The sequence below is a fragment of the Lepidochelys kempii genome, chromosome 4, assembly GCF_965140265.1.
Source record: "Lepidochelys kempii isolate rLepKem1 chromosome 4, rLepKem1.hap2, whole genome shotgun sequence".
Classification (NCBI taxonomy): domain Eukaryota; kingdom Metazoa; phylum Chordata; order Testudines; family Cheloniidae; genus Lepidochelys; species Lepidochelys kempii.
Window position 1 is genome coordinate 121,707,528 of NC_133259.1, and position 24,989 is coordinate 121,732,516.

At 38.8% G+C, this 24,989-nt stretch overlaps 1 protein-coding gene across 6 annotated transcripts in view; it reads right to left on the minus strand.

Annotated features, from left to right (window-relative positions):
• Positions 1 to 24,989, minus strand: part of FAM193A (family with sequence similarity 193 member A) — a 113,095-nt gene that overhangs the window by 27,898 nt on the left and 60,208 nt on the right. For 5 of the 6 annotated variants that reach the window (XR_012158741.1, XR_012158745.1, XR_012158744.1 and 2 more), the window contains 8 exons: positions 20,138 to 20,215; positions 19,359 to 19,471; positions 18,935 to 19,177; positions 9,253 to 9,406; positions 8,968 to 9,147; positions 7,554 to 7,805; positions 2,428 to 2,626; positions 532 to 804 (listed from right to left, as the gene is read on the minus strand). Coding sequence is in view for 1 of the 6 variants with exons in the window: in XM_073342713.1 (XP_073198814.1) it covers positions 532 to 804; positions 2,428 to 2,626; positions 7,554 to 7,805; positions 8,968 to 9,147; positions 9,253 to 9,406; positions 18,935 to 19,177; positions 19,359 to 19,471; positions 20,138 to 20,215 (1,492 nt within the window). In the remaining 5 variants the exon portion in view is untranslated. The remainder of the gene's footprint in view (positions 1 to 531; positions 805 to 2,427; positions 2,627 to 7,553; positions 7,806 to 8,967; positions 9,148 to 9,252; positions 9,407 to 18,934; positions 19,178 to 19,358; positions 19,472 to 20,137; positions 20,216 to 24,989) is intronic. The other variant, XR_012158743.1, reaches the window with a different exon arrangement.

Consider the following 24,989-nt stretch of genomic DNA (forward strand, 5'->3'; position numbering starts at 1 on the left):
TATCTGAGCATAAGCTTTCGTGAGCTACAGCTCACTTCACTGGATGCAGGCAGTGGAAAATACACCTCCACAGTATGCATCCGATGAAGTGAGCTGTAGCTCACGAAAGCTTATGCTCAGATAAATTTGTTAGCCTCTCAGGTGCCACAAGTACTCCTTTTCTTTTTGTGGATACAGACTAACATGGCTGCTACTCCGAAACCTTTAAAAATAAGGTAAGTGATCTTTTTAGTCACAAACTAAGCAATTAAGATATTCAAGCATATTTAAAGAATATATTTTTAAAATGTATTTTCCCTTTTTACACACCAACATTTTGGCCAAACCAACCCTAACCCAAAAGGACTTAAGAGTCCTAAAATTAAGAGAGTACAGAAAAAATATAGTTCCAGAGTAATAGCTCAGTTTTGAGTAAAAGAAGCTGTTTAAACCATTTAAATACATAATATGAATAATAATACCTTAAAACCTTTGTGGCTCATTAATTTAGGAACTGACTTCAAGTTACTTCGCATGCATTATAGTTCTTACCTATTGATGAAGGTCTCTTAGATGATACTTTAAACTGGTTGCTGCTTGACTGCACTGTAGTAGCTGTGCAAGAGACAGAAGAAGTGGCAGAAGAGGTTGCCATGACAACTTTATTAGCTTCCATAAAGGCATCCTGGAAATTGTACAGACATTTCTTCTTTGCAGCGTTTTTTTTGTCTTTGCTATCTGTAACTGCTGTTGCTTCACTGCTAGATGTAGTAGGAAGTGCTTCAGGTCTTATTTCTGAGAGTGCTGGTGCTAATAGATCACTCCCTTCAAGTGAAACATACAGAAATTAAGACTTCTAGAATTACAAGAATTGTGTTTATGGCACTTGGCCAGATTTAAGCATGTTCTAATTTGCTGAACTCTGATGTTTACTTCTATATCTAGCTATGTATGTTATTACTGGCCTGGTAGGACTACTGAAGTAAATATGTTCTCACTGAATGTTAGTCTATGTAAGTGTAACTAAATTTAAATTCTCAGGCCAATTTGTCATATAAACTAAAATTTGAAAAGTGTTCTTAAAGATCAGTAGAGGTAATAAGCAGCATACTGCATTACTGTACATATCTGTTCAACCTTTTAATTTTTTTAAGTGAATTTACACTTGTGAAATGTGTAAGATTGACAGCTCTGGAGTCTAATGCCCAGTTTAGCCATATAACACAACAGGCACTGACAGCATACCACCTCAATCAGAGTGAGAAGAAAATGTAGCCTTAATGCTTACTTAGTTATTGGCGACTCCAAGTGCCAGTTTGTGCTGGTGTTTTTTGGGGTGTGACTTTCCATAACGGAGATTACTCTCACTTGTTTTCCACTAGTGACCTGGATGGAGTATTTTGTTAGTTTTTTAATGCTACTATAGTAGCTGGGTACAAATTAGAAACAGGCCAGACAAGAGACAATCAGAACAAAAAGCAAAATAAAGTCTCAGAACAAGACAGTTTTTCAGTGAGTCATGTTTTACAACAGAAGGAAGTCTTGCAAAAAAATGCAATATTTGTAATGAAAACAAGAGAAGTAAGGTACATGTATACTGTACTATTTTAGTATACTATAAGGTACTATTTTACTGGTTGAGTTTCCGCTGTTCTCTCTCACCTTAACAGTATTTTAGATTTCAAGAATGTTGCTGCAAAGCAGCACAGACTTTTCGGTATCCAAATGCCAATTAGAATTCCCTCAGACTTACTAGTTTAATGAAGCAAGACATACTGAACTCACATGAAACATACCTATACACATTCAAATTTGGACAAGCCCCTAAATACCTGATCCTATAGTGGCAACTGATCTATAAATTGTTCCTTTGTATGATAAGTCAAATAAATTCACAGATCTAAGGAAGTAATTCTACAACATAATGTAACATGAAAATATTCTGAAGCTTGTTTTGCATCTAAGTCATCCACTCTGGGTTCTTCTAGCTTTTCTCCCATCACAGTGGCAAGAGGAAGGAATCTGTGGCAGTTGTGGTGGCGTTAGTCTAGCAGTGCTCCTATAATTTTATGAAACAAGATCAAGATCTTGTGACAGGAGACTCAGGATTTTTACTTCTTATCCCTTCCTTATAAGTATCTCTCTAAACCCACATCTTTCTGTAGCTGCACGAATCTGAAGATACAAGCATCTCTATAAATCTCTCTCTATACCAGAGGCCAAGAGAAGCAGTTTCTTTTTGCTTTTGCCCCTGCAATGAGATTAAAGAGTTTTTACTTTCATGTTTTCAGCCATTATAGCTACCATGACTCCCTGTCTATGCAAATCTTTACCAGAACTGCTCTCTCAAAAATGACAATGAAATGTACCACTGCCAGAAAGTGCCATATTCAGTTTCATAATGTAGTTTTCATCGCTATCCAGTGCGAAATTATAACAAACCCTCACCAGGAAGTGTGTCAGGCAAAAATGTAGCTGGATTCCAGTTCTTGTCATTCATCATTTCTGTTTCCCAAAGACTTATAAATTTCGAGCTATTCCAGTCGGGAGTGCTCCCAAAACAGCTTGGATAAATATGATCTTGGAGCGATGCATTGAATACCTGATGCTTGTTTGTATGATTCTGAACCGGTGCTGGCGGTAATGCCTACAAAAATTATAAGAGTATTTTCTAATTAATAATCTGTCTGCCTACACAGTTATTCCAACAGCAATATTCAAGTCATTATAATAAAGTGTTATGATCCTGTAAGAAATTATGTAAACTAAAAACTAATAGAAGTTTGCTCCTGAAGTAACAATTATGGCAGGTTTGTTTATATTTATATAGGAATATATGTGGGTCGTACCTTAACTGCTATATCTATATACACATACATACATACACACACTTATATACAGCTCTTGAACAACCAGCTGACAGAAAAATTTTCCTCTTGTAAAAAGTTGTGTGCATATTGAGTTTCTGTTGGTCTTAACTTTTTATTAAAAATTATATTTGCATAAAAGCTGAACCTTTAAGGACTCATTATTTTTAACTACCTATTATCCACCAGAAAACAATCCTCTGTGACAATATAATCATTACCACAACAGGGGATCAGGGGATTATGAAAATATCAGTTGGTAAATAAGCACAGGAGAAAGAGAAATAAAGTATATATTCTAGTCTAAACAGATGTGTTTCTAAATAGATTCTCTCTAGTACTCTAAATCTTCTACTCTTGTCATCTCAACAGGAGTTTTAACAGTATTTTTTTAACAACTGGAATCTATGAAATGTGTAAACTATTTTGTTCCTAGAATTATTAAGTCAAAAGCACATAGCATCCTCCTTTAGTTGCATGGAAGTAGGTTCTGGATTTCTTCTGGTTTAAATTTTGTAATTTCAGTTTTCAATATTAGGGATGAAGTTTGAGTGTGTTGTACAAGCCCTCTGAGTACCATGGCCTTTAAGCAAGCCTAGAAAAAGTGTTTCAGTTTTATTCTTCCAAAATTAATGGGATGGAAAGATATATACAACTGGAAATCTGCATATTAACACTGAAATCACTGGCCGTGTCCAATAACTTTTCTAACAGCTAAGGTAAATACCACTCATAGTTGAGAAGGGTCTTCACAATTTAGCCCCCCTTTTTAATATGCTCTCAGTACTGCATCTGCAACTCCCCACTTCTTTGGCAAAGATGCTAGCCAACTAAGCCCACTTATTCCACAGGCACCCAGCATGCTTTCTTTCATGCCACACCTTGTGTATGAATAGACTCCTTCAAAAACAAAACAAAACAAAACAGAACACAAAACAAAAAAAACCACAAAGCACTATCCTGTCCTCTTTCCAACTCATTTTTACTGGGATGGTTACAGAACACTATCAGCTGATGATGACTAGGAAGTTGGCAAGATCAGATCACTTCTACAGATCTACTTGTCTGCAGGAACAAAAAACCTCTCACCTACTAACTAGGCACAAAGTTAGCCTATGAAAAGACATGTTCATACACTTTTCACTGTTCCCGCTTCTCCTCCAGTTTCACCAACCTCTTAAACCTCTGAATTAAAGATTACAAGCTCTGATTTACTGTGCCTGGTGAGCACTTCCCAAAGGGATGTGACGTGGATGACGCCTGTAGAACTACTGTAATACAAATGTAATCTCCCCAAAACCCACACATACCAATGTGTGTCTCATTATCATAAGCACGACAATCGTTCATGAATTTAGTCTCACAACAACCCTGTAAAGTAGGGAAGTTTTACTGCCTCTCCCCCTTTTATTATTATTCCTCCTGCCCCCCATCTTTTTTCTAAACACAGATGCAGAAATGTGGCAGATTTAACAACTTGCCCAGGTTCACATAAGAAATGTATCAAAGCTGGGAATTTAACCCAAACCTTATCTTCAGTGCAGTGCCTTAACCAAAAGATCATCTCTCTCTTTTGAGAAATAACCTCTTTCCTATAATCTTTGTTAATTTCATATCTTCCAGTTTATACAAAGGCTTACTTGTATCTGGTCACACACCATATCCTCTCCTCAAATCTTTAACGCTTTCAAAAGTAAAGAGAAAGCCAGTCACAAAAGTTTCCTGTACAATCTCCAAAGTTTCTCTCAGGGGGCTGTGTCTTCACTACCGGGATAAGTAGACCTAAATTACGCTACTCCACCTATGATGTAGCTTAGGTCGATTTACCCTTGTGTCTTCACTGCATTGCATCGATGGGAGACGCTCTCCGGTTGACTTCCCTTACTCCTCTCAGAGAGGTGGAGTACCAGGCTTGACCGGAGAGTGCTCTACTGTAGATTTCGCAGGTCTTCACTAGATCTGCTACATTGACCCCTGCTGCATCGATTGCAGCAGCGTCGATCTCCCCATGACGACGACCAGCTCAGACTTCCTGTTCCACTGACTTATTTCCCATCCTACTCCCTCTCTTCCTGCTGTCTCTCCAATGACTAATACAAACTCCTTTATGCATCCCCACTATCTGCAATAGCTTTTCCTCTGTGCCTATTCAGCTCCTTCTCAATACTAAAACCCTATTTTAGAACCCCCTTTCTGCCTAACCTACTGTCAAAAAGTCCAAAACCAATTAAACCTTACTCTGACTTATTTTCCTTACTTCTTATCCCTGAAGCTTTTATATACTCACTTCACACCTCTTTTACAGATGTTACCAGTATAGTTTGCTTTCATCTGAATATATACACCAATTGATGTGTTCTGTGATCTTTTTTGTACGATACACTAAGATTTTGCATTCCAACTATCTTTGTTTTCATCACAGAAATACACATTTAATTCACTTTGGACCAGACATTAAAGCCTCCATCTGAATCAGACTAAGATATGTGAGTGCAAGTTTCCTCTAATCTGGAGAGTTACACTCTAAAAGTAGCACTGCAGGGTCCCAAATTTTCTGAGTCACTGACTCCATATAAAGTCTGCTCCATTTTCAAATAAAGATTTGTAGTTTTCCAATTGCCAGCTCTGCATATACAACTTGGAAATTGAAACTGAAGCGGTGTTTTTCCCCCCCTCTCACATATAACTGACAGTAAAAGCGATTCAGCTTGTTACGCTGGCAGACCAGGTGCCAGCTCATGCCAGAGACCCAGGCCAATTCATTTGTATATTAATATAGATCAAAGTGATTCTTAGATGTACAAGAGTGTATTTGGTGTTTAAACTTCATGAAAACTAATGGGATGTTACATGCATTGTTTTCACTTATTTGTATCTGTTATAATATAGTACCCAACATTTACATTGTGTATGCTCCTATAACTAAATAATCAATCAAACGAGAAAGAAGCCTTGTGGAATGGTAATGATGAATTTTAACAGAAAAGTGCTAATTTCAAAGCAAGTGGTTATTGTGTGAGATGATCGGCGGTCAAAGACTCAAAATGCATTCCTCACTATTGGTCATCAAATGAAAAGCCTACGTGGGTAGTAACAAAGTCAGCTTGTTTTCTGTGAAAGAAGCTATAAGTATGGATTCGGGCAAAGATCCTGTATGTTTGGACTGTTTTGACCTCTTACAGGGAAGTGTATCAGATGCAACACGGAGCTCCCCAGAGACAATTTAAGAATGCTGAAAAGACTTTGGGGAAACTGGCAAGTTATATCATCACTACCACCATTTGGAATTACAAACTGACTCATGCTTTAATCTCTCAATAACTCTCACTTCCTTCTCTTAGCTAATAAACCGTTAGTTAGTTTACTATACAATTGGCTACCAGAGTGGTCTTTGGTGTCAGATCTAGAATACCAATTGATTGGGAGTAAGTGACTGGTCTCTTGGCATTGGAAGCAACTTGAGTGTATTGTGATTTTTGGTTTAATCACAAAGTCCAGTTTGTCTAGGTGGCAAGGTAGACTGGAGGGCCTAAGGGGACTATCTGTGACCTAATATGGTAAGACTAGTATAGTGATTCAGAAGTTCACATTTGTTATTGCCTTTGTGAAATCTAATTATAGAACACAACACCAGCATGGGGTGTCTGCCCTGTTTTCTGACAGTGTGCCCTGAGATAGACAGTCACAATTGTGAGCCACTCCAGACAGCATGACACAGGCTAAGTTCAGCCTTCCACACTACTTACACAATCCCACTAACCTTTCATTTCAGAGGTAATTATGCATGAGAGCACAAGGAATCTTCCCTCCCTGCCCCACCCAGCCCTGTTTGGCACCACTCAAAGCTCAGACTGAGTTTATGGGGCTGATTAGAATACTTTATACATGAAAAATTAACTAATTGATTTTGAATAAAATGATGTGGAACTCCACAGAGCTAATTTTTAGAATCCCTTTTCAGAGCAGACCTGTACTGCAAAGGTGAATCACATTTTTGTTTCAGTCTTATCTGACAGTCTTCATTAAGTGCAAAAAAACCCTCAAAAATTTAAATCAGAGCAACTTCTGAAAAACTAACCAGGCAATTATCTGGCCCCACTCACTGAAGTGTCAGAGTGCCTGAACATCTCCAGATGAACATGGATTATAATAGCCTTATCTTGCTAGTTAACCATGCTCTTTTGCAGAAGTGCTTTGCTGAATTTACTCTCTCCTAAAAGCACAAAAACCTTGAACAAGTAGTCCTCTACACTTGACCTTATTCACAGTATTACCATTTTGACCCAAATCCAGGACAGTAATGTTGAAAAGGAACAACAGCTGCCTTTCTTCTATTAACTTTTGACCTCAAATATATACAAATTTAAAATTTAGCACAGCCATATTACACTAAATGTAACACTGATCTTTTAAAGACTTTTTTCTTGTCCCTACATCTACTCCAATTGATAAGAAACTGACAAAATCTTTACCAAGATTAGCCTTACGATAGCAACTGCTAATCCAGTGATGGCCAAATTCCATCAAAACTGGGGTATTCTCAACTTCAGATTTCCCTTTTACAGAATGTATGAGTAGATTACCTTTATAAATTAGGAAAAAAGTAAATGTAATGTGCCAATAAGGCCTTAAGTTAAATTACTGTAATGCACACAAATTTACAATTGTTTTCCTGAAATTAGAAAGCATTTTTTTAGTCACACTTACCTTATTGTGTGTAAAGGGGGAAGCTGTATATAAGGTAGGGTGGATAAGTGGACGAGGCAGATGAGGAATAGTATGCAATGGTACATGTCCATGTATATGGGGGTAAAGGTGAAGTGCAGGATGTGCAGGTTTTTCTGGGTTCACAAACTGATGGCCAGCAGGAAGGCGTCCGGCTGCGAGCGCTGAAGCAGTCAGACCTGAAGCTTCCTGTTTGCAAACATGGCATTCACAAGTATTTGGACCTTGGTCAGCCTGTAAGGAATGAAAAGTTGCTCTCCTCATTTTGTCAGACAAGGAATTCAGATAGTTTTATTTCTTTTAAATGTCATAAAACAGCAAGTCTAAATATTGTTTAGTCTTGTATAATGAAGGAGAATGGGTAAGGAGCAATTTACACATTTATACAGGTTTAAAACCAAAGTTAATATTCATCAGGGTTCACAGGTCCAGAGTTGTAGCAAAGGCAACGTAAAGCTATTCAAAGCATTTTTATGGTGGTTCCTGTGGTCAGGGCTACAAAAGCATGAGCGCGGTTTGGTTCTTGCTTGGAAGGAATTAACGAAGGCAACTGATTTTGTTCCACAATCAAGCTATTAAAAAGCTTGATTACCAGTCTGGAAATGATCCAGTCAGAATATGGCATTATGAATGCAAGCAAGCAGATTTATAATAAAGTATAATGGTTGTTTTTAATCAATAGTACATACAGGTTCCCTTGGATTTGTAGCAACTGTCTTTTAAAAAAATTAGCTCACACATAACTGACTAATTTTTTTTATTTACTCATTAAAATAGAAACTAATACACACTGAGCAGAGAGCCAAGTATGATATTTGGGAATTTTTAGTAAACAGATCAGCAATCCAATAAAATATTGAGTCACAACAGATCTACATGCAAGACATCTATATAAAGAAAGTATGAAGCACTGAACTATCCTAGACTCCCCTACATTTGCAAATCAGTTTTAGATCAATTATTGAAATATTCATTAATTACTTCAACAATGGGGAAAAAATCACTGTCCATCACTTAACTAAAAGTTTTTCACCATTCAAGCTCAGAACAGTAAGTTCATCCTGGATTTCTGTTATAAGTTCAACAGTTTAAGTTCATGCTGACTGAAGTACTATTTCAACCAGGAAGCAGTCTTTTTAAGACAGCAGCAGCAAAGAGTACAACTCCTTACAAAAGGTCTCAGATTTCAGTTTCAAGAAGGCCAGCCAACACTAGATTTCTAACGGTTATATATTCAGTTGTGAAAATAATTTAAGTCTCATAATGACAGCTTAAGAGATCAAAAGATTCCCTATATCTGCAACTTACCTTCTAATTAAACTATTTTCACTCATTCTCAAATAGTCAAGATTTTAAAGGTAACTTACAATGGATATAAGACTTCAGTGAGCTATACCTGCTGACTCGGATAAGATGGGGGTGGACTATCCATTTTGGCCTCATCTTTCCTTAATGTTCTTTTTCCTAGACTTATTTCCTCCTTCTGAGTCCCTGGTGGTTCACCACTGCTTTCCCCATCTGCTTCTTCATCATCTGCTTCTGAAGAACTGCTGCTAGTACTGCTCACCTGAGGAGACTGAAAATCCATAGTTTAAAAAAAAAAAAAAAAGAAAGAAACTAGTCTCCAATGATTATTTCATTTGACAGATTAAAGACAAAATTTATGTAAAGTGCCATATACCTCATCTTTCAATGCCATGTTTTCCCCTCCACCATTTAATTCGCTATGGATTCCATTCATGTTGGCTACGACCTCTGCATCATCATAGTTATTCAATGGATAGATATCAGTAAATTTTGCTGATAATGGTGCAACATCTTCATCATCACTACCACTGCGGAAAGAGAGGTTTACATAAATGATGATGATGATGATTAGTAACCTAAGCCACTGTGAAAGCAGTTACAAAACATTGGAATGAAATAAAATTTAGATACATAATTTGTATTTCAATTTAAATTGATCTGCTTCGAAATAGTTAAAAGATAGCTGTTTTTTAAAACAGACTTGCTAACTACCTACCATCTAGCCTGTTTAAGGTACTAGCTTAACTCCTCACCAGAAAGCCTGGGCTAAAAAGATTTTCTAGTATTTTTATGTGTAATTTTTCCCTAATACTGTGCCATCAAGAAATCCAGTAACTCCACCATGCCAAAACACAATGAAGGGTAAATCCAGCTTTGCTCTGATGAGACAAAAGCCTTATTTCAATGAGTTTATTGGTAGAAAATGTATGAACTGTAAAAGTTTAAAATATTTCAAGCACTGACATGTTAAGCCAGAATTCCCTACATGAATTACTAAGTATAACAATCTCATTTTTTGATTAATGATCATTCATTTTAAAATTTCCCCCTAATAACGCATTCTTGGATACCACACTATATTAGCTTAGCTATGTTTAAAAAATAAAAAAAAAAGCATTCATCCTTCAGGCCTTTTTATAGTGCCTATTCATACAATTCCTGAATAGGGGACTAGAAATTTTTCCTGCCACAACTGAACAAAGTATGCAAGCTTAGTTACCTACCTCACGAGGGTGTTGCAGTAATATCTGTATAGCACTCAAACATATAAAGAGCTCTTTAAGTGTATTATTATGTCCTTTTGCATTCCAGTAAGACTTTTGCTGAGATTTAATTACAGTACAGTACCATTAGGCATACGTCACATGTGCCACAGGGATAGAAATACCTAAGAGATTATTTAGGCCCTAATTTGAGAAACAGAATGATCCTCCCCTGAAGGAAGAGTGAACTAGTGTCTGTCTGTAGATAATACTGCCTTCAGTAAGTGCGGTTTAAATTAGTATCTCAGAAGACAGTTAATATTATTGATCTTCATTCTTGGAGAACTGAAGTTAGCTTAAGAACTTCTGAGATAATATAGTAAAATATTGGCAAAAGCAGATCCATAATATTACAAAAGCCCACCCTCATCTTTGAAAATTTTACGAAGATGAAGAACTAGAAGACAGATAATTTAAATACAGGAGAAGAAAACCTACTGATGTTTTTCATAACACCACAGTGCAACATCATAGAACTACCCAAACAACTGTTTTGGTCTCATTTAGGCATTAGGCTAGTATCAACACAGCAAACAGAGAGAGATATAGATGCTAGTATTTAAGTAGATAGGAAAATTGAAATACTTGCACAATGCTAGTTGTTTTGGAAACATGCTGATTTAAATGTGTGTCAAAATAAACAAACAAGCTGAACGGCACTTTAACTGCTTCAAACAGAAAAATAATTACAGTGATCAGAAACACTGAGTATAATGCAACTGCGCCACTGCATAAATGGCCATATAAATGCCCTTTTCAATAAACTTTGCACAAGATTATAATGAAAGCATAGATTCTTGAACATAAAGCAGTAAGTCTAGCAATAATAAATGCAAAGAGAAAATTTGAAATGAGACCCAGGTAGAAATCAATGAAGTGATATTAGCTTGAAACAATAACTGACATATTTGTGCTATTCCCATTCACTTCAATAAAATGTTAACGTTGAATCTTAATGACAACTCCCTAAAATACCGAGGTTAGCTATTTCACTACTGATCACCATAGCAGAATCAACTTAAATGTTCTTCACTGTTGTTGATGTGCCACATACTGTAACAGGGTGTAGTAGTTAGATAGTTGCTAAGAAGGCTTGATGGGTCGGGAATAAAAAATTCAATCCACTCCCACAATTTTAAAATCATTTCTACCCCTTTCTGGTTTTGGGGAAGGGTCAGGAAGCAATATCAAATGCCTCAGTTTCTAAAATCACTATGATTATTAGAAGGAGATGAGAGAAGAACTTTTTTCACTGCACATGAATCTTTGCTAGGAGTCTTAATTAATGTCAACTCAACAGTCTTGATAGAAGATTTCAGAAGTCAGTTACTTGTAATCAGGTGACTAACCTTTCAAAAAAAGTGTCCTGTTCTCACACTAGATAGCCAAAAAAAAATATCATTAAGCAGTTCTTATATTCAGGTTTATCGTTGCTCAATCATTGCTTGAAAGTTTGAGCGAGTGCTTGATCGGTTGGCTGAAAAGGGCGGGAGTTGGGAGTGTTTTGTTTCAGGTGAGCCTGGCTGTCTAAAAAAGCCAGCGCTCCGCTAACCAGCTGAGCAGTGGGGAACAGCAGAGCAGCAAACAGCAGGAGTTTGCCTGGGAGTTCGCCTGGGGTAAGCCCACTGAGGCTTGCACCCTGACAGCTTCTCTGAGTAATTACTGCATCTCCTGAGGAAGCTCGTAGTAGGACGGTAATATGGATGGGGAGTGTTCAGCTGTTGTGACCTGCACTGGATGTGCCATGTTTGTCTTTCTTCCACAGGACAGAAGCGACTTTGTGTGTACAAAGTGCAAGCTGGTCTCCATACTGGAAGAGAAGGTTCAAGGTCTGGAGCAACAGATATCGACCCTGTGTTGCATAAGAGAATCTGAAGATTTCCTGGACAGATGTCAGGATATGCTTCTACGGGCACAAGGTTCTGAAGATTCAGAGCAGGCTGCGCAGCGGGGACAGAAGGACGGTGAAGAAATTTGGCAACATGTGACCTCCAGAAGAAGGGGGAACGTCCATGTACCAGCAACGCAGAGACAAGTAAGTAACCGTTTTCATGTTCTCTCCCCAGGTACCATTGCGGGGAGTGGCCCAGATGATACGTCTGGGAGAAGGGAGCAGAAGACGACTCCGCCAGTTGAAAGGCATGAGATGCACTGTCCTGAGGTTGGGGGTCCCACGACCACCACTCCCAAGAAAAGGAGACGGGTGGTGGTGGTTGGGGACTCTCTCCTCAGGGGGACTGAGTCATCTACCTGCCGTCCTGACCAGGAAAAAACAGAGAAGCCTGCTGCTTGCCAGGGGCTAAGATTCGCGATGTGACGGAGAGACTGCCGAGACTCATCAAGCCCTCGGACCGCTACCCGTTCCTGCTTTTCCACGTGGGAACCAATGATACTGCCAAGAATGACCTTGAGCAGATCACTGCAGACTACGTGGCTCTGGGAAGGAGGTTAAAGGAGTATGAGGCGCAAGTGGTGTTCTCGTCCATCTTCCCCGTGGAAGGAAAAGGCCGGGGTAGGGATCATTGAATTGTGGAAGTCAATGAATGGCTACGCAGGTGCTGTAGGAGAGAAGGCTTTGGATTCTTTGACCCTGAGAAGGTGTTCCAAGAAGGAGGAGTGCTAGGCAGAGACGGGCTCCACTTAACGAAGAGAGCATCTTCGCGAGCAGGCTGGCTAACCTAGTGAGGAGGGCTTTAAACTAGGTTCAGTGGGGGAAGGAGACCAAAGCCCTGAGGCAGGTGGGGAAGCGGGATACTGGGAGGAAGCACAAGCAGGAGCGTGTGAGGGGGAGGGCTCCTGCCTCATACTGAGAATGAGGAGCGATCAGCAGGTTCTCTCAAGTGCCTATATACAAATGCACAAAGCCTGGGAAACAAGCAGGGAGAACTGGAGGTCCTGGCAAAGTCAGGGAATTATAATGTGATTGGAATAACAGAGACTTGGTGGGATAACTCACATGACTGGAATACTGTCATGGATGGGTATAAACTGTTCAGAAAGGACAGGGAGGTCAGAAAAGGTGGGGGAGTTGCACTGTATGTAAGGGAGCAGTATGACTGCTCAGAGCTCAAATATGAAACTACAGAAAAACCCGAGAGTCTCTGGATTAAGTTTAGAAGCGTGAGCAACAAGGGTGATGTCGTGGTGGGAGTCTGCTGTTGACCACCGGACCAGGGGGATGAAGTGGACGAGGCTTTCTTCTGCCAACTACCAGAAGCTACTAGATCGCACGCCCTGTTTCTCATGGGCGACTTCAATCATCATGATATCTGCTGGGAGAGCAATACAGCGGTGCACAGACGATCCAGGAAGTTTTTGGAAAGTGTAGGGGTTCAATTTCCTGGTGCAAGTGCTGGAGGAACCAACTGGGGCAGAGCTCTTCTTGACCTGCTGCTCACAAGAAGAATTACTAGGGGAAGCAAAAGTGGATGGGAACCTGGGAGGCAGTGACCATGAGATGGTCGAGTTCAGGATCCTGACACTGGGAAGAAAGGAGAGCAGCAGAATACGGACCTGGACTTCAGAAAAGCAGACTTTGACTCCCTCCGGGAACTGATGGGCAGGATCCCCTGGGAGAATAACATGAGGGGGAAAGGAGTCCAGGAGAGCTGGCTGTATTTTAAAGAATCCTTATTGAGGTTACAGGGACAAACCATCCCGACGTGTAGAAAGAATAGTAAATATGGCAGGCGACCAGCTTGGCTTAACAGTGAAATCCTTGCTGATCTTAAACACAAAAAAGAGACTTACAAGAAGTGGAAGATCGGACAAATGACCAGGGAAGACTATAAAAATATTGCTCGGGCATGCAGGAGTGAAATCAGGAAGGCTAAAATCACACCTGGAGTTGCAGCTAGCAAGAGATGTTAAGAGTAACAAGAAGGGTTTCTTCAGGTATGTTGGCAACAAGAAGAAAGTCAAGGAAAGTGTGGGCCCCTTACTGAATGAGGGAGGCAACCTAGTGACAGAGGATGTGGAAAAAGCTAATGTACTCAATGCTTTTTTTGCCTTTGTCTTCACGAACAAGGTCAGCTCCCAGACTGCTGCGCTGGGCAGCACAGCATGGGGAGGAGGTGGCCAGCCCTCTGTGAAGGAAGAAGTGGTTCGGGACTATTTAGAAAAACTGGACGTGCACAAATCCATGGGGCTGGATGCATTACATCGGAGAGTGCTAAAGGAATTGGCAGATGTGATTGCAGAGCCATTGGCCATTATCTTTGAAAACTCATGGCGATCGGGGGAGGTCCTGGACGACTGGAAAAAGGCTAATGTAGTGCCCATCTTTAAAAAAAGGGAAGAAGGAAGATCCTGAGAACTATAGGCCAGTCAGCCTCCCCTCAGTCCCCGGAAAAATCATGGAGCATGTCCTCAAGGAATCAATTCTGAAGCACTTAGAGGAGAGGAAAGTGATCAGGAACAGTCAGCATGGATTCACCAAGGGAAAGTCATGCTTGACTAATCTAATTGCCTTCTATGATGAGATAACTGGTTCTGTGGATGAAGGGAAAGCAGTGGACGTGTTATTCCTTGACTTTAGCAAAACTTTTGACATGATCTCTCACAGTATTCTTGCCAGCAAGTTAAAGAAGTATGGGCTGGATGGATGCACTACAAGGTGGGTAGAAAGTTGGCTAGATTGTCGGGCTCAACGGGTAGTGATCAATGGCTCCATGTCTAGTTGGCAGCCGGTATCTAGCGGAGTGCCCCAAGGGTCGGTCCTGGGGCCGGTTTTGTTCAATATCTTCATTAATGATCTGGAGGATGGTGTGGATTGCACCCTCAGCAAGTTTGTGGATGACACTGAACTGGGAGGAGTGGTAGATACGCTGGAGGGTAGGGATAGGATACAAAGGGCCCTAGACAAATTAGAGGATTGGGCCAAAAGAAATCTGATGAGGTTCAACAAGGACAAGGGCAGAGTCCTGCACTTAGGACGGAAGAATCCAATGCACCGTTACAGACTAGGGACCGAGTGGCTAGGCAGCAGTTCTGCAGAGAAGGACCTAGGGATTACACTGGATGAGAAGCTGGATATGAGTCAACAGTGTGCCCTTGTTGCCAAGAAGGCCAATGGCATTTTGGGGTGTATAACTAGGGGCATTGCCAGCAGAATGAGGGACGTGATCGTTCCCCTCTATTCGACATTGGTGAGGCCTCATCTGGAGTACTGTGTCCAGTTTTGGGCCCCACACTACAAGAAGGATGTGGAAAAATTGGAGAGAATCCAGTGAAGGGCAACAAAAATGATTAGGGGTCTGGAACACATTACTTATGAGGAGAGGCTGAGGGAACTGGGATTGTTTAGTCTATGGAAGAGAAGAATGAGGGGGGATTTGATAGCTGCTTTTAACTACCTGAAAGGTGGATCCAAAGAGGATGGATCTAGATTATTCTCAGTGACAGCAGATGACAGGACAAGGAATAATGGTCTCAAGTTGCAGTGGGGGAGATTTAGGTTGGATATTAGGAAAAAAACTTTTTCACTAGGAGGGTGGTGAAACACTGGAATGCGTTACCTAGAGAGGTGGTGGAATCCCCTTCCTTAGAAGCTTTTAAGGTCAGGCTTGACAAAGCCCTGGGTGGGATGATTTAATTGGGATTGGTTCTGCTCTTGGCAGGGGGTTGGACTAGATGACCTCCAGAGGTCCCTTCCAACTCTGATATTCTAGGATTCTATGATTCTTTGTAAGGCAAACCAGAAAAACACCAGTTATGATTGTCTGAGTCATCTCTGGTTAGTACGTGACAGGTAAGGTTGTATTCCTTAGACATGTGGTGCACGTGTAACAATATTTCATTCACAGAGGATTAAAACCAATTTTAAAAGAAAACTTTAAAAATCAGATTTTTCTAGTTTAAATCAGATTTTTATATTTAAAGTTAAATTTGAATTTATGATAGTTTATGTTAAGGTCTTAATCTAAATCATTTTAATAGATTAGAATAAGTAAAAAACAAAAACAAAAAAAATAACCCACACCCAAAACACTACGCAATACATGTTTCCTGCCAAAGTTTTAAAGGAAGTCAAATCACTGAACTGGTGAAGCACCTGGAACCAGACATTGTTGAAATGCTAAGCCACCTTTTGAGAGCACTAGCTTCTTCTGTAGGTGCAAAGAGAATATTTTCTTCATTTCAGTTTATTTAACTAATTCAGTTCAATGACTAGATCAAAGTTAACAAGTCAACTGAGAGTTGAAAAAAGCAGGAAAGCTTGTTTTCCTCTTCCAACCTAGGAACAAAAAGTAGATGTAGGAGGACGAGGTCTGCTACTTCTAAAATCTTGAAGGACATGGTGACCAGGAACAATCGGTTTAATTCACTAACTACAGATAATACTCCCTTTGTTTAATAATCAGTTAGTTTTAAAACTCAAAACCTGTTTTTATAAGTTTTCTTATATATCACACAGATTTTAAGGTAGATTAATTAAAAACCAACCTTTAAATGCTGCTTTTGTACATTTTTTATTACATCTGAATTCCCACTCAACCTTGGCACAAATCACAAGTAAATATTTTATCTCATAAATAATACATTACTCACCATTTTTAACATAACATACAGAACATAAGAATGGCCATACTGGGTCAGACCAAAGATCCATCTAGCCCAGTATCCTGTCTTCCAACAGGTGGCCAATGCCAGGTGCCCCAGAGGGAATCAACAGAACAGAAAATCATCAAATGATCCATCCCCTGTTGCCCATTCCCAGCTTCTGGCAAACACCATCCCTGCCCAACCTGGCTAATAGCCATTGATGGACCTATCCTCCATGAATTTACCTAGTTCTTTTTTGAACCCTGTTATAGTCTTGGCCTTCACAACATTCTCTGGCAAGGAGTTCCACAGGTTGACTGCGCTGTGTGAAAAAATACTTCCTTTTCTCATGGTTTTATAGACCTCAATCATATCCCCCCTTAGTCGTGTCTTTTCTAAGATGAAAAGTCCAAGTCTTATTAATCTCTACTCATATGGCAGCCATTCCATACCCCTAATCATTTCTGTTGCCCGTTTCTGAACCTTTTCCAATACCAATACATCTTTTTTGAGATGGGATGACCACATCTGCAAGCAGTATTCAGGATGTGGTGTGCCATGGATTTATATAGAAGCAATATGATGATATTTTCTTATTAGCTATCCCTTTCCTAATGTTTCCCAACATTCTGTTCGCTTTTTTGACTGCCGCTGCACACTGAGTGGATGTTTTCAGAGAACAATCCACAGTGACTCCAAGATCTCTTTCTTGAGTGGTCACAGCTAATTTAGACCCCATCATTTTATACGTATAGTTGGGACTATGTTTTCCAATGTACATTACTTTGCATTGATCAACATGAAATTTCACCTGCCATTTTGTTGCCCAGTCACCCAGTTTTGAGAGAACTTTTTGTAGCTCTTGGCAGTCTGCCTGGGACTTAACTATCTTGAATAGTTTTGTATCATCGGCAAAATTTGCAACCTCACGGTTTACTTCTTTTTCCAAATCATTTATGAATATGTTGAATAGGACTGGACTCAGTACAGACCCCTGGGGGACACCACTATTTACCTCTCTCCGTTCTGAAAACTGTATTTTTTTCCTACCCTTTGTTTCCTATCTTTTAACCAGTTACCAATCCATGAGAGAACCTTCCCTCTTATCCCATGACTGCTTACTTTGCTTCAGAGCCTTTGGTGAAGAACCTTGTCAAAGGCTTTCTGAAAATCTAAATACAGTATATCCACTAGATCCCTCGTCCACATGCTTGTTGACCCTCAAAGAATTCTAGTAGATTGGTGAAGCATGATTTCCCTTTACAAAAACCATGTTGACTCTTCCCCCAACAAATTATGTTCATCTATGTGTCTAACAATTTTGTTCTTTACTATAGTTTCAACCAGTTTACCCAGCACTGAAGTCAGGTTTACTGGCCTGTAATTGCCAGGGTCACCTCTGGAGCCCTTTTTAGAAATTGGCGTCACATTAGTGACTTATTACTGTTTAGTTCATCAATTCGTTCCAAAACCTCCTCTAATGACATCTCAATCTGGGACAGTTCCTCAGATTTGTCACCTAAAAAGACTGGCTCAGGTTTGGGAATCTCCCTCACATCCTCATATAAAATTAAGAATCTCAATGAAAGTAATGTGTATAGACACAGCATAACCTTTTGGTATGCAAAAGCAGCAAGATATACAGCATAAAGGCAAACCAACGCGTTTTAATGGTTACCAACCACTCATTCAAATTTTCTTTGGAAAAATACCTAAAAAGTACAAATGCAAAACAAGATTTAAAACAATGATTTAAACCAAGATTTCCTGCTTGCTGATTTACATGATGATCAAAATCAGTGATTCAAATCAATCCACCCTGATTTCACTTAGGGTAGATGTCTAAAGCAAGATCTCAGATGATGTGAAAAAAATGTGTGGAACAACAGGAAGTCATCTAGCTAGCAGGTCACCATCCAGAAAGTTTATCCTTACCACTGCCAGTGGCTAAACGTGTATGCAGGGTTCTGTGGTGGATGTCTCCCTGAACTCCTGAATGTACAGCCATTTGGAGGCATAAAATTAAGACATATATTCAAGAATTACCACTTCATTGTAATGAATTCAGGCAGTTGATACCTCTCGGAGTAAGTTCCCCAATGTGGCTAAGTACTACTGCAAATATAAGTGTTAAATCTTTAAACAATGACAGTTTCACTTTAAATGACTATCAAACTTTCCGTAACTTGTCTTCCATAGTTCTCTCAATTTCATTAGGATTCCAAAATTTGCAATAAAAACAGCACTCACAAAGTTGGTGCAGAGCCATTATCTGTAAGGATGAGTCTTGGGTGCTGCTGAATTGTGATAGGAGAACTGGAACCTGATTCTGAGCTTGCTGAAGACATACTAGGTGGGCGGATCTCAGACAGATAATCCGGAGCAGAATCAATTTGTAGTGGTAACTGGTTAATATGGATGTCATCTGTTATTGGTGAATCCATGATGCCACATGTTAAAATGTGTGAAAGGCTGCAGTCATCACAAGTACATCTGCTCAAGAATTAAGATAGTAATAAAACTTATCAGTGTCACAGATTTCTAAAAAGGTATCGTTTGAAGTTGCATTCAATTTTATTAAATGCACTGTGCCAGTTACAATATTTGATATCCTCTTTTCTCTAACCCAAGAGATTAATGTTTTATTATGAACTCATTAAAAACATCAGCTCACCTTCTTCTATAATTACAGTTGGGACAGTCAGGCATGCTCAAACGTGACGACAACATATGCCTCATTGTGTCTGTGAAGTTGTTCTCACCAGCTAGTGCTTTCTTGTTATTTAACTAAAGTAAATTGTAAGGCAGTGGTTTAGTATTGCAAGTATATGTTCACTAAAATTTTAACCAGTTTATAGCATAACTAATGGCAAAAAAATATCCTTTCCTTTTATAATGCTCAACTTAAAAAGACAATTATAATGCAAGTAATAACTTGATAAAAGTATCCTTTTGATCATCTATCACAATACCCAAAGTCAAAAACATTTATACCTACAAAAGTTTAAAGTTAGAAGCAGTAAACACCTGGCATTCAAAATACATTAGCTCAAAGACAATGTATTTCCATATTAAAGAAATCACAAGGCTAAGTCAATCTCTCTAATCCAGTTATAACTGGAGTTTTGTATATTATTTTTATTAGATCACAACACAGTTCTCTCACTTCAGCAGTTACACGCCTTTTATGGATATACACAAAGGGACTAACATGTAGGAACAAACTCAATTACCCTTAAAGTTTAGAAAAAACATGGGGGCCCAATTCTGTAGCTGATCTGTGCTTAACTCCCATTTATCCAAGTGTGCTCTAAGCATAGGGTTGAAGAATTAGAACACATATGGTTAGTATAATATACAGATTACTCTTTCAGCTGCAAGTGTCTGTCTCTCATAGCATACAGAAAATATTCAAACTACCTAATATAAATTGCTAAAACACCATAATCCTACCTGCTCTTCAATAAAACGCCTCTGTTTAAAAAATTCCCAGTCTTCTTTTAGCATGCGCTGTTTTGTTTTCATTGCCATCTAAAATAGAATACAGGGAGATTCATTGGTTTAAACATGAAAACACTACACTGTATTTGTTATGCCACCGTCACATTTTATTTTATTTATCCTGTCCATGTTTATTTCAGAAAAAACTCACAAGAATTTTGTGTAATTAAAAACAAAGTTAAGTTATTCAAGTTATATTAAAAAGACAGAATTTATCTTATCCAAGTGCTGTTCTTATTTCATTAGCAAGGCCACTGTATTTAAACTCTAAAGCAAATGTAAAATCATTTGGCAATCTTCCCCCCCTTGTACCCTCCCCACCACAGTTAAGTCTTTACACTGACATTAAGTTCAACTGTATACTATATACAAAGTGTTGATAAAATTTAAAGTGTTCTGCATCAGATACCCAATATCTCATCTCCTGATCAATGTGAAGATCTCGCAATACAGGACTTATGGCAAGTCTCAGATACACGCTCAAGGTCAAGAGCAAGTCTTGTGGTGTTCCACAGACCTAGAGCTCTTCGTTCAATCATAGAAGAACATTGGTTACTGAAGCTGGACTGTTCTTTTTTGTAAGATTATATAAAAAGAAAAGATCAAGTTTAAAATTATAACCATTCAAATGTAATGGTCTAGATTGTTAGTGTTTAAGATTGAGGTTAAAATGTATTTCTTGCCTATGGTTTAGCTAACTCAGCAAGATACTTCTTTTTAATTATAGAGCACCATGGGGCACGTTACTGGAAAAGCACTATTAAAATCAGATTACATTTTGTCTTTGAAGAGTACACTTTTTAGAGTTAACAAACAATGCTACAAACATAAAACAAAAAAAGAAAAATCTGTAAATTTTTGAGACACAAGGTGGGTGAGATATCATCTTTTACTGGACCACCTTCTGTTGGTGAGAGAGTGCCCAGACCTGAAGAAGAGCTCTCTGTACACTTGAAAGCTTGTCTCTCAGCAACAGAAGTTCTCTTTTATCTGACTAATACTTCACACACCTTCTCTGTAGTATCCTGAGACCAGCGCGCATACAATACTACATTCAGTAAATTTTTTTTTAACATTGAAGTACAAAAATGGAGTTTCTCCATCTGTTTCCCAAATCATTTTGAAAGAACTGGTTCAACAGGTAAGGGAAAGCACCTATCCAGGTTTCTTTCAACACTTACCTAGTTATTTAGCATATAAGTACTAGAAATTCAAAACCTTTCAGAGGTTATATATTTATGGAACAAAATTTGCAGCAAATGAGCCAGAACTTACTAGGATTAGCTCATGTTGTAACCCTCAGTTTGTAGTACTACCTTAAATTCATATTTCAAGGAATGAACATAGAATTCAAACATGAACATGAGTTTAAAAGATTACCACTTACAATAGGAATATTGTTTCACTCTGGAAATACTATGTTGAACTATACCCACTACACCTCAAGACTTGAATTTGAATGTTACTTGGCATGATTTTGCTCTCTAATGCTGAATCAGAAAAATCAAATGTAATTTGGATTACTACTATTCAATTTTGAATTCCCTTCACAGCAAGGGAATTATGTTAATTTACACTAAAAGCAATACTGTAAGTCACGTAATGTTTTTAAATGGTTAAAAGTAATAGTAAGCATGAACACTTATGGACCCTCCTTTGTACCACTTCTCAGAGGGATTAAAATGTTCCTGATTTATGGCAATACAGAATGCTCAAGAGCTATTCCTGGCTCTGCTACTGACTGTTTTGAGGACATGGGCAGTCACTTAATTTCTGTATCAGTTATTCTACCTACTTATCCATCCCTTCAAGTAGCGCCTATCACTGCTAAATCTAGGCACCTAAAAAAATATTTATTCACCTACCTTGTAAAGCACTGTACAAATGTGGGTGTAAAGCACTGTACAAATGTGAATGGTTGATCTACACAGCAACCACACCACCATAGTGGATGCATTTAATCTCTACTAATTTGAGAGGTAATTTCACTTATACCGTATTCTCAGTTTTTCCCAAAACAGTGATGCCCTCACTTAGGCACACAGGAGTGGAGGGACAAGCAAGAAGCCTTCCCTACTCACCCGTGCATCTCACAACAATTGCTATATTTTTCCTCTCCATGGGAGCAAGCTAGTGAAGACGGGTGGGAAGGGAGTGCGGTCATTATTCTGTCCCCTTCACTTTGCACCAGCCTGTGGAGCAGGGCTGGCATACAGAATTGAGCAGACCAACACGACCTCATATGCAAGCAGAAGCCTCAGTGTGATTGTGCCTCAGGCAGGTATAATTTCTCCAGTGTTATTCCTGGCATGATTAGATTCCGTACTCCTCTCTACACAAGGGCTGTGGTCTTAAAGACAAAATCTAGGCCTTTAAGTATGGGAACTCTCACAAACTAATATGATCTTTCAAATGTATAAAGACTGCAAAGTATGACAAATGCACATTAGCACTAGTACTACCAGACATTCTCATATTCATGTTATTGAAGCAATGGCATAAAGGCTACTTCAGAGTCATTAGCCTTTGAATACTTCAGTGGCTTCATTATGCAAATTATTCATACCATAATAGCCTGATTTTTAGTGTTTCTGTGAGAATTTAATCATTAAAGAAAAAGAAGCTCCGCTTCCAGAATAATGTTACTTCATTAAATAAATGTGGATCACAGGCTGTAATTCCTTTTTAGGACTTTTAAATATTCTTTATACTAGCTGCTGATAGCATAACAGATTAACTTTAGAAGTCAACAGGATCATCTTAAAATCCATTTGTGGGAAGAAACCTGGACATATTTGAGATGGTCTATGTTAGCATTTTCCTAAGGAGTAACTGCTTTGACAGGCCCACTTTTCCAATGCTGCACTTTAAGTCAGAAGGTGATGGATATTTTTGCTGTAGTGACGCCTAGGGTGTCAGGAACTTGTTCTCTGCATCTGCCACCCCACTTTTTTTTTTTTAATTAAATTGTCTCCTACTTTAATCACTGTTTCCCCTACATTCTTTTATTTACATGAGATCTGTTTGGTTTTTTTAAACTATTTTGATTTCACATTATTTAACTAGTGACTCTTTACCTGTATTGTACTTTGCTTGTATAATACCCTGAGTACATCTGTCAAGAGGTTTTTGTTCACAAAGATATTGGAAGATGTTGTATAAAGAGTTTGCCGAGCTTTTCTCATGCCTACAAATTCTATGAGGCCTTAACAGTAGGTAGCATTTGTCTCTCCAGTGTGGATTTTAGATACTTTGGTTCAGTTTAAATTTCTCAACGGCAACGCACATTTCTTATTTTTCCTAGTGTTATTTTAAAAAAGTTGTACACATGCTACAGGGAGACTGTTTCAAACCTTTAACTCTATTTCTGACCATTCTCACCAACGTATCCAAGATGACAACGGTGCAAAGTCTAGTTGCAGCATAGAAAAATTTTTGTAAGATTTCTTGATTTAAAAAAATTTTTTTTTTGCGCTCTGTGCATCTTCAACAGGAGCAATGGCCTTATTGACAAAATTTCTTCTGCCTTGCCTCCCAGAGACCATCTCAGTGATGCCTCTCCCCTCAGATATTCCTTACATATGGACTCTGAACACGCCATATATTCAAAAACTATAAAAGCATAGAATAGCTTCTGCCCAATCACAGCTTTTTATTTTAAAAAGAGCTCATTTTACCCTAAGAAAGGGCTTGTTTTCACTTACTGGAGTTCTCTTTTGGTTCTTGCTCCTTTTATACAGCTAAATAATTGGTGGCAATTCAGCAGTTTCGTTGTCTCAGCCTCTTGTGTTAGCAAAGTTCTCTCTGACTGTGATGTCAGTGTACTGATCTTCTCATCATTCACTCATGCTCCCAATGGCAGGACCATTTGAAGCAGGCAATGGCTTGTTTATAAACTGCTCTTTTAAAGAAGAAAAAAATCCACTCTTTCCTAGGAGGCTCATCTATTGGTGGTCCTCCCCCCCGCCCCCCCGAAAAAATCTGGAGTCCAGAATGCTTCCTGTTTCCATTACACAACCTATTGGATAGTTCCCAAAACTACAGTGTAACTCTGTAGCATTTTCTCTGTAGCAGGAGACTGGTCAAAGTCTGCACTCAGACACATGCTCAACACTTTATATCAGATGATGGCTACTATAACATGTGCTTATTTCCTGCTTACAAATTGAGCCTGCAAAGACCTACACCTCTCAAGCCCCAGAAAGACTGTAAATTTTAGAAGAGACACTGTCATTTACATATGCAAAAATGGGTTTCACTGTTCCCCCTCAAGAGCTTCTCTTGTGATGCCTATAATTATACTTTGTAAAGCAAAGATGCAACACAGCCTTTAACCATTTGTATTCATTGTTAGTACATGAATATTACAAGGAAATTCAAATAAGGTAAAATCAGATAGACAACTACTGTGAAGACAGGTTTCAGAGTAGCAGCCGTTACTTCTGTCTGATTCTTATAAACAATAGCAAATGTTCATTATTTGCTGTGCCTACTTTTCTTTAACAAAGAAAAGTGATTTCTTTATGGTGATTTTTCACTTTTAGTATACCTAGGATTAGAGCATGCAGGCTATACAGGTGGCAGAGTTTGGCAACAAGAATGTTCTTCAGATACTTTGAAGCTATCCTCAAAGATTTTATGCAAGACATTAACAAAGACTGCTAACAGACTTACTTGCAACATCCCAAAGTGGATTGTAGTAGTTGTTAACTAAGCAGAAATGAGTAACTTTATTGACAATGTACATAAAACATGGGGATTAAGTTTTTAATTAACAAAACTCATCTTAAAGACTATGGTTTCT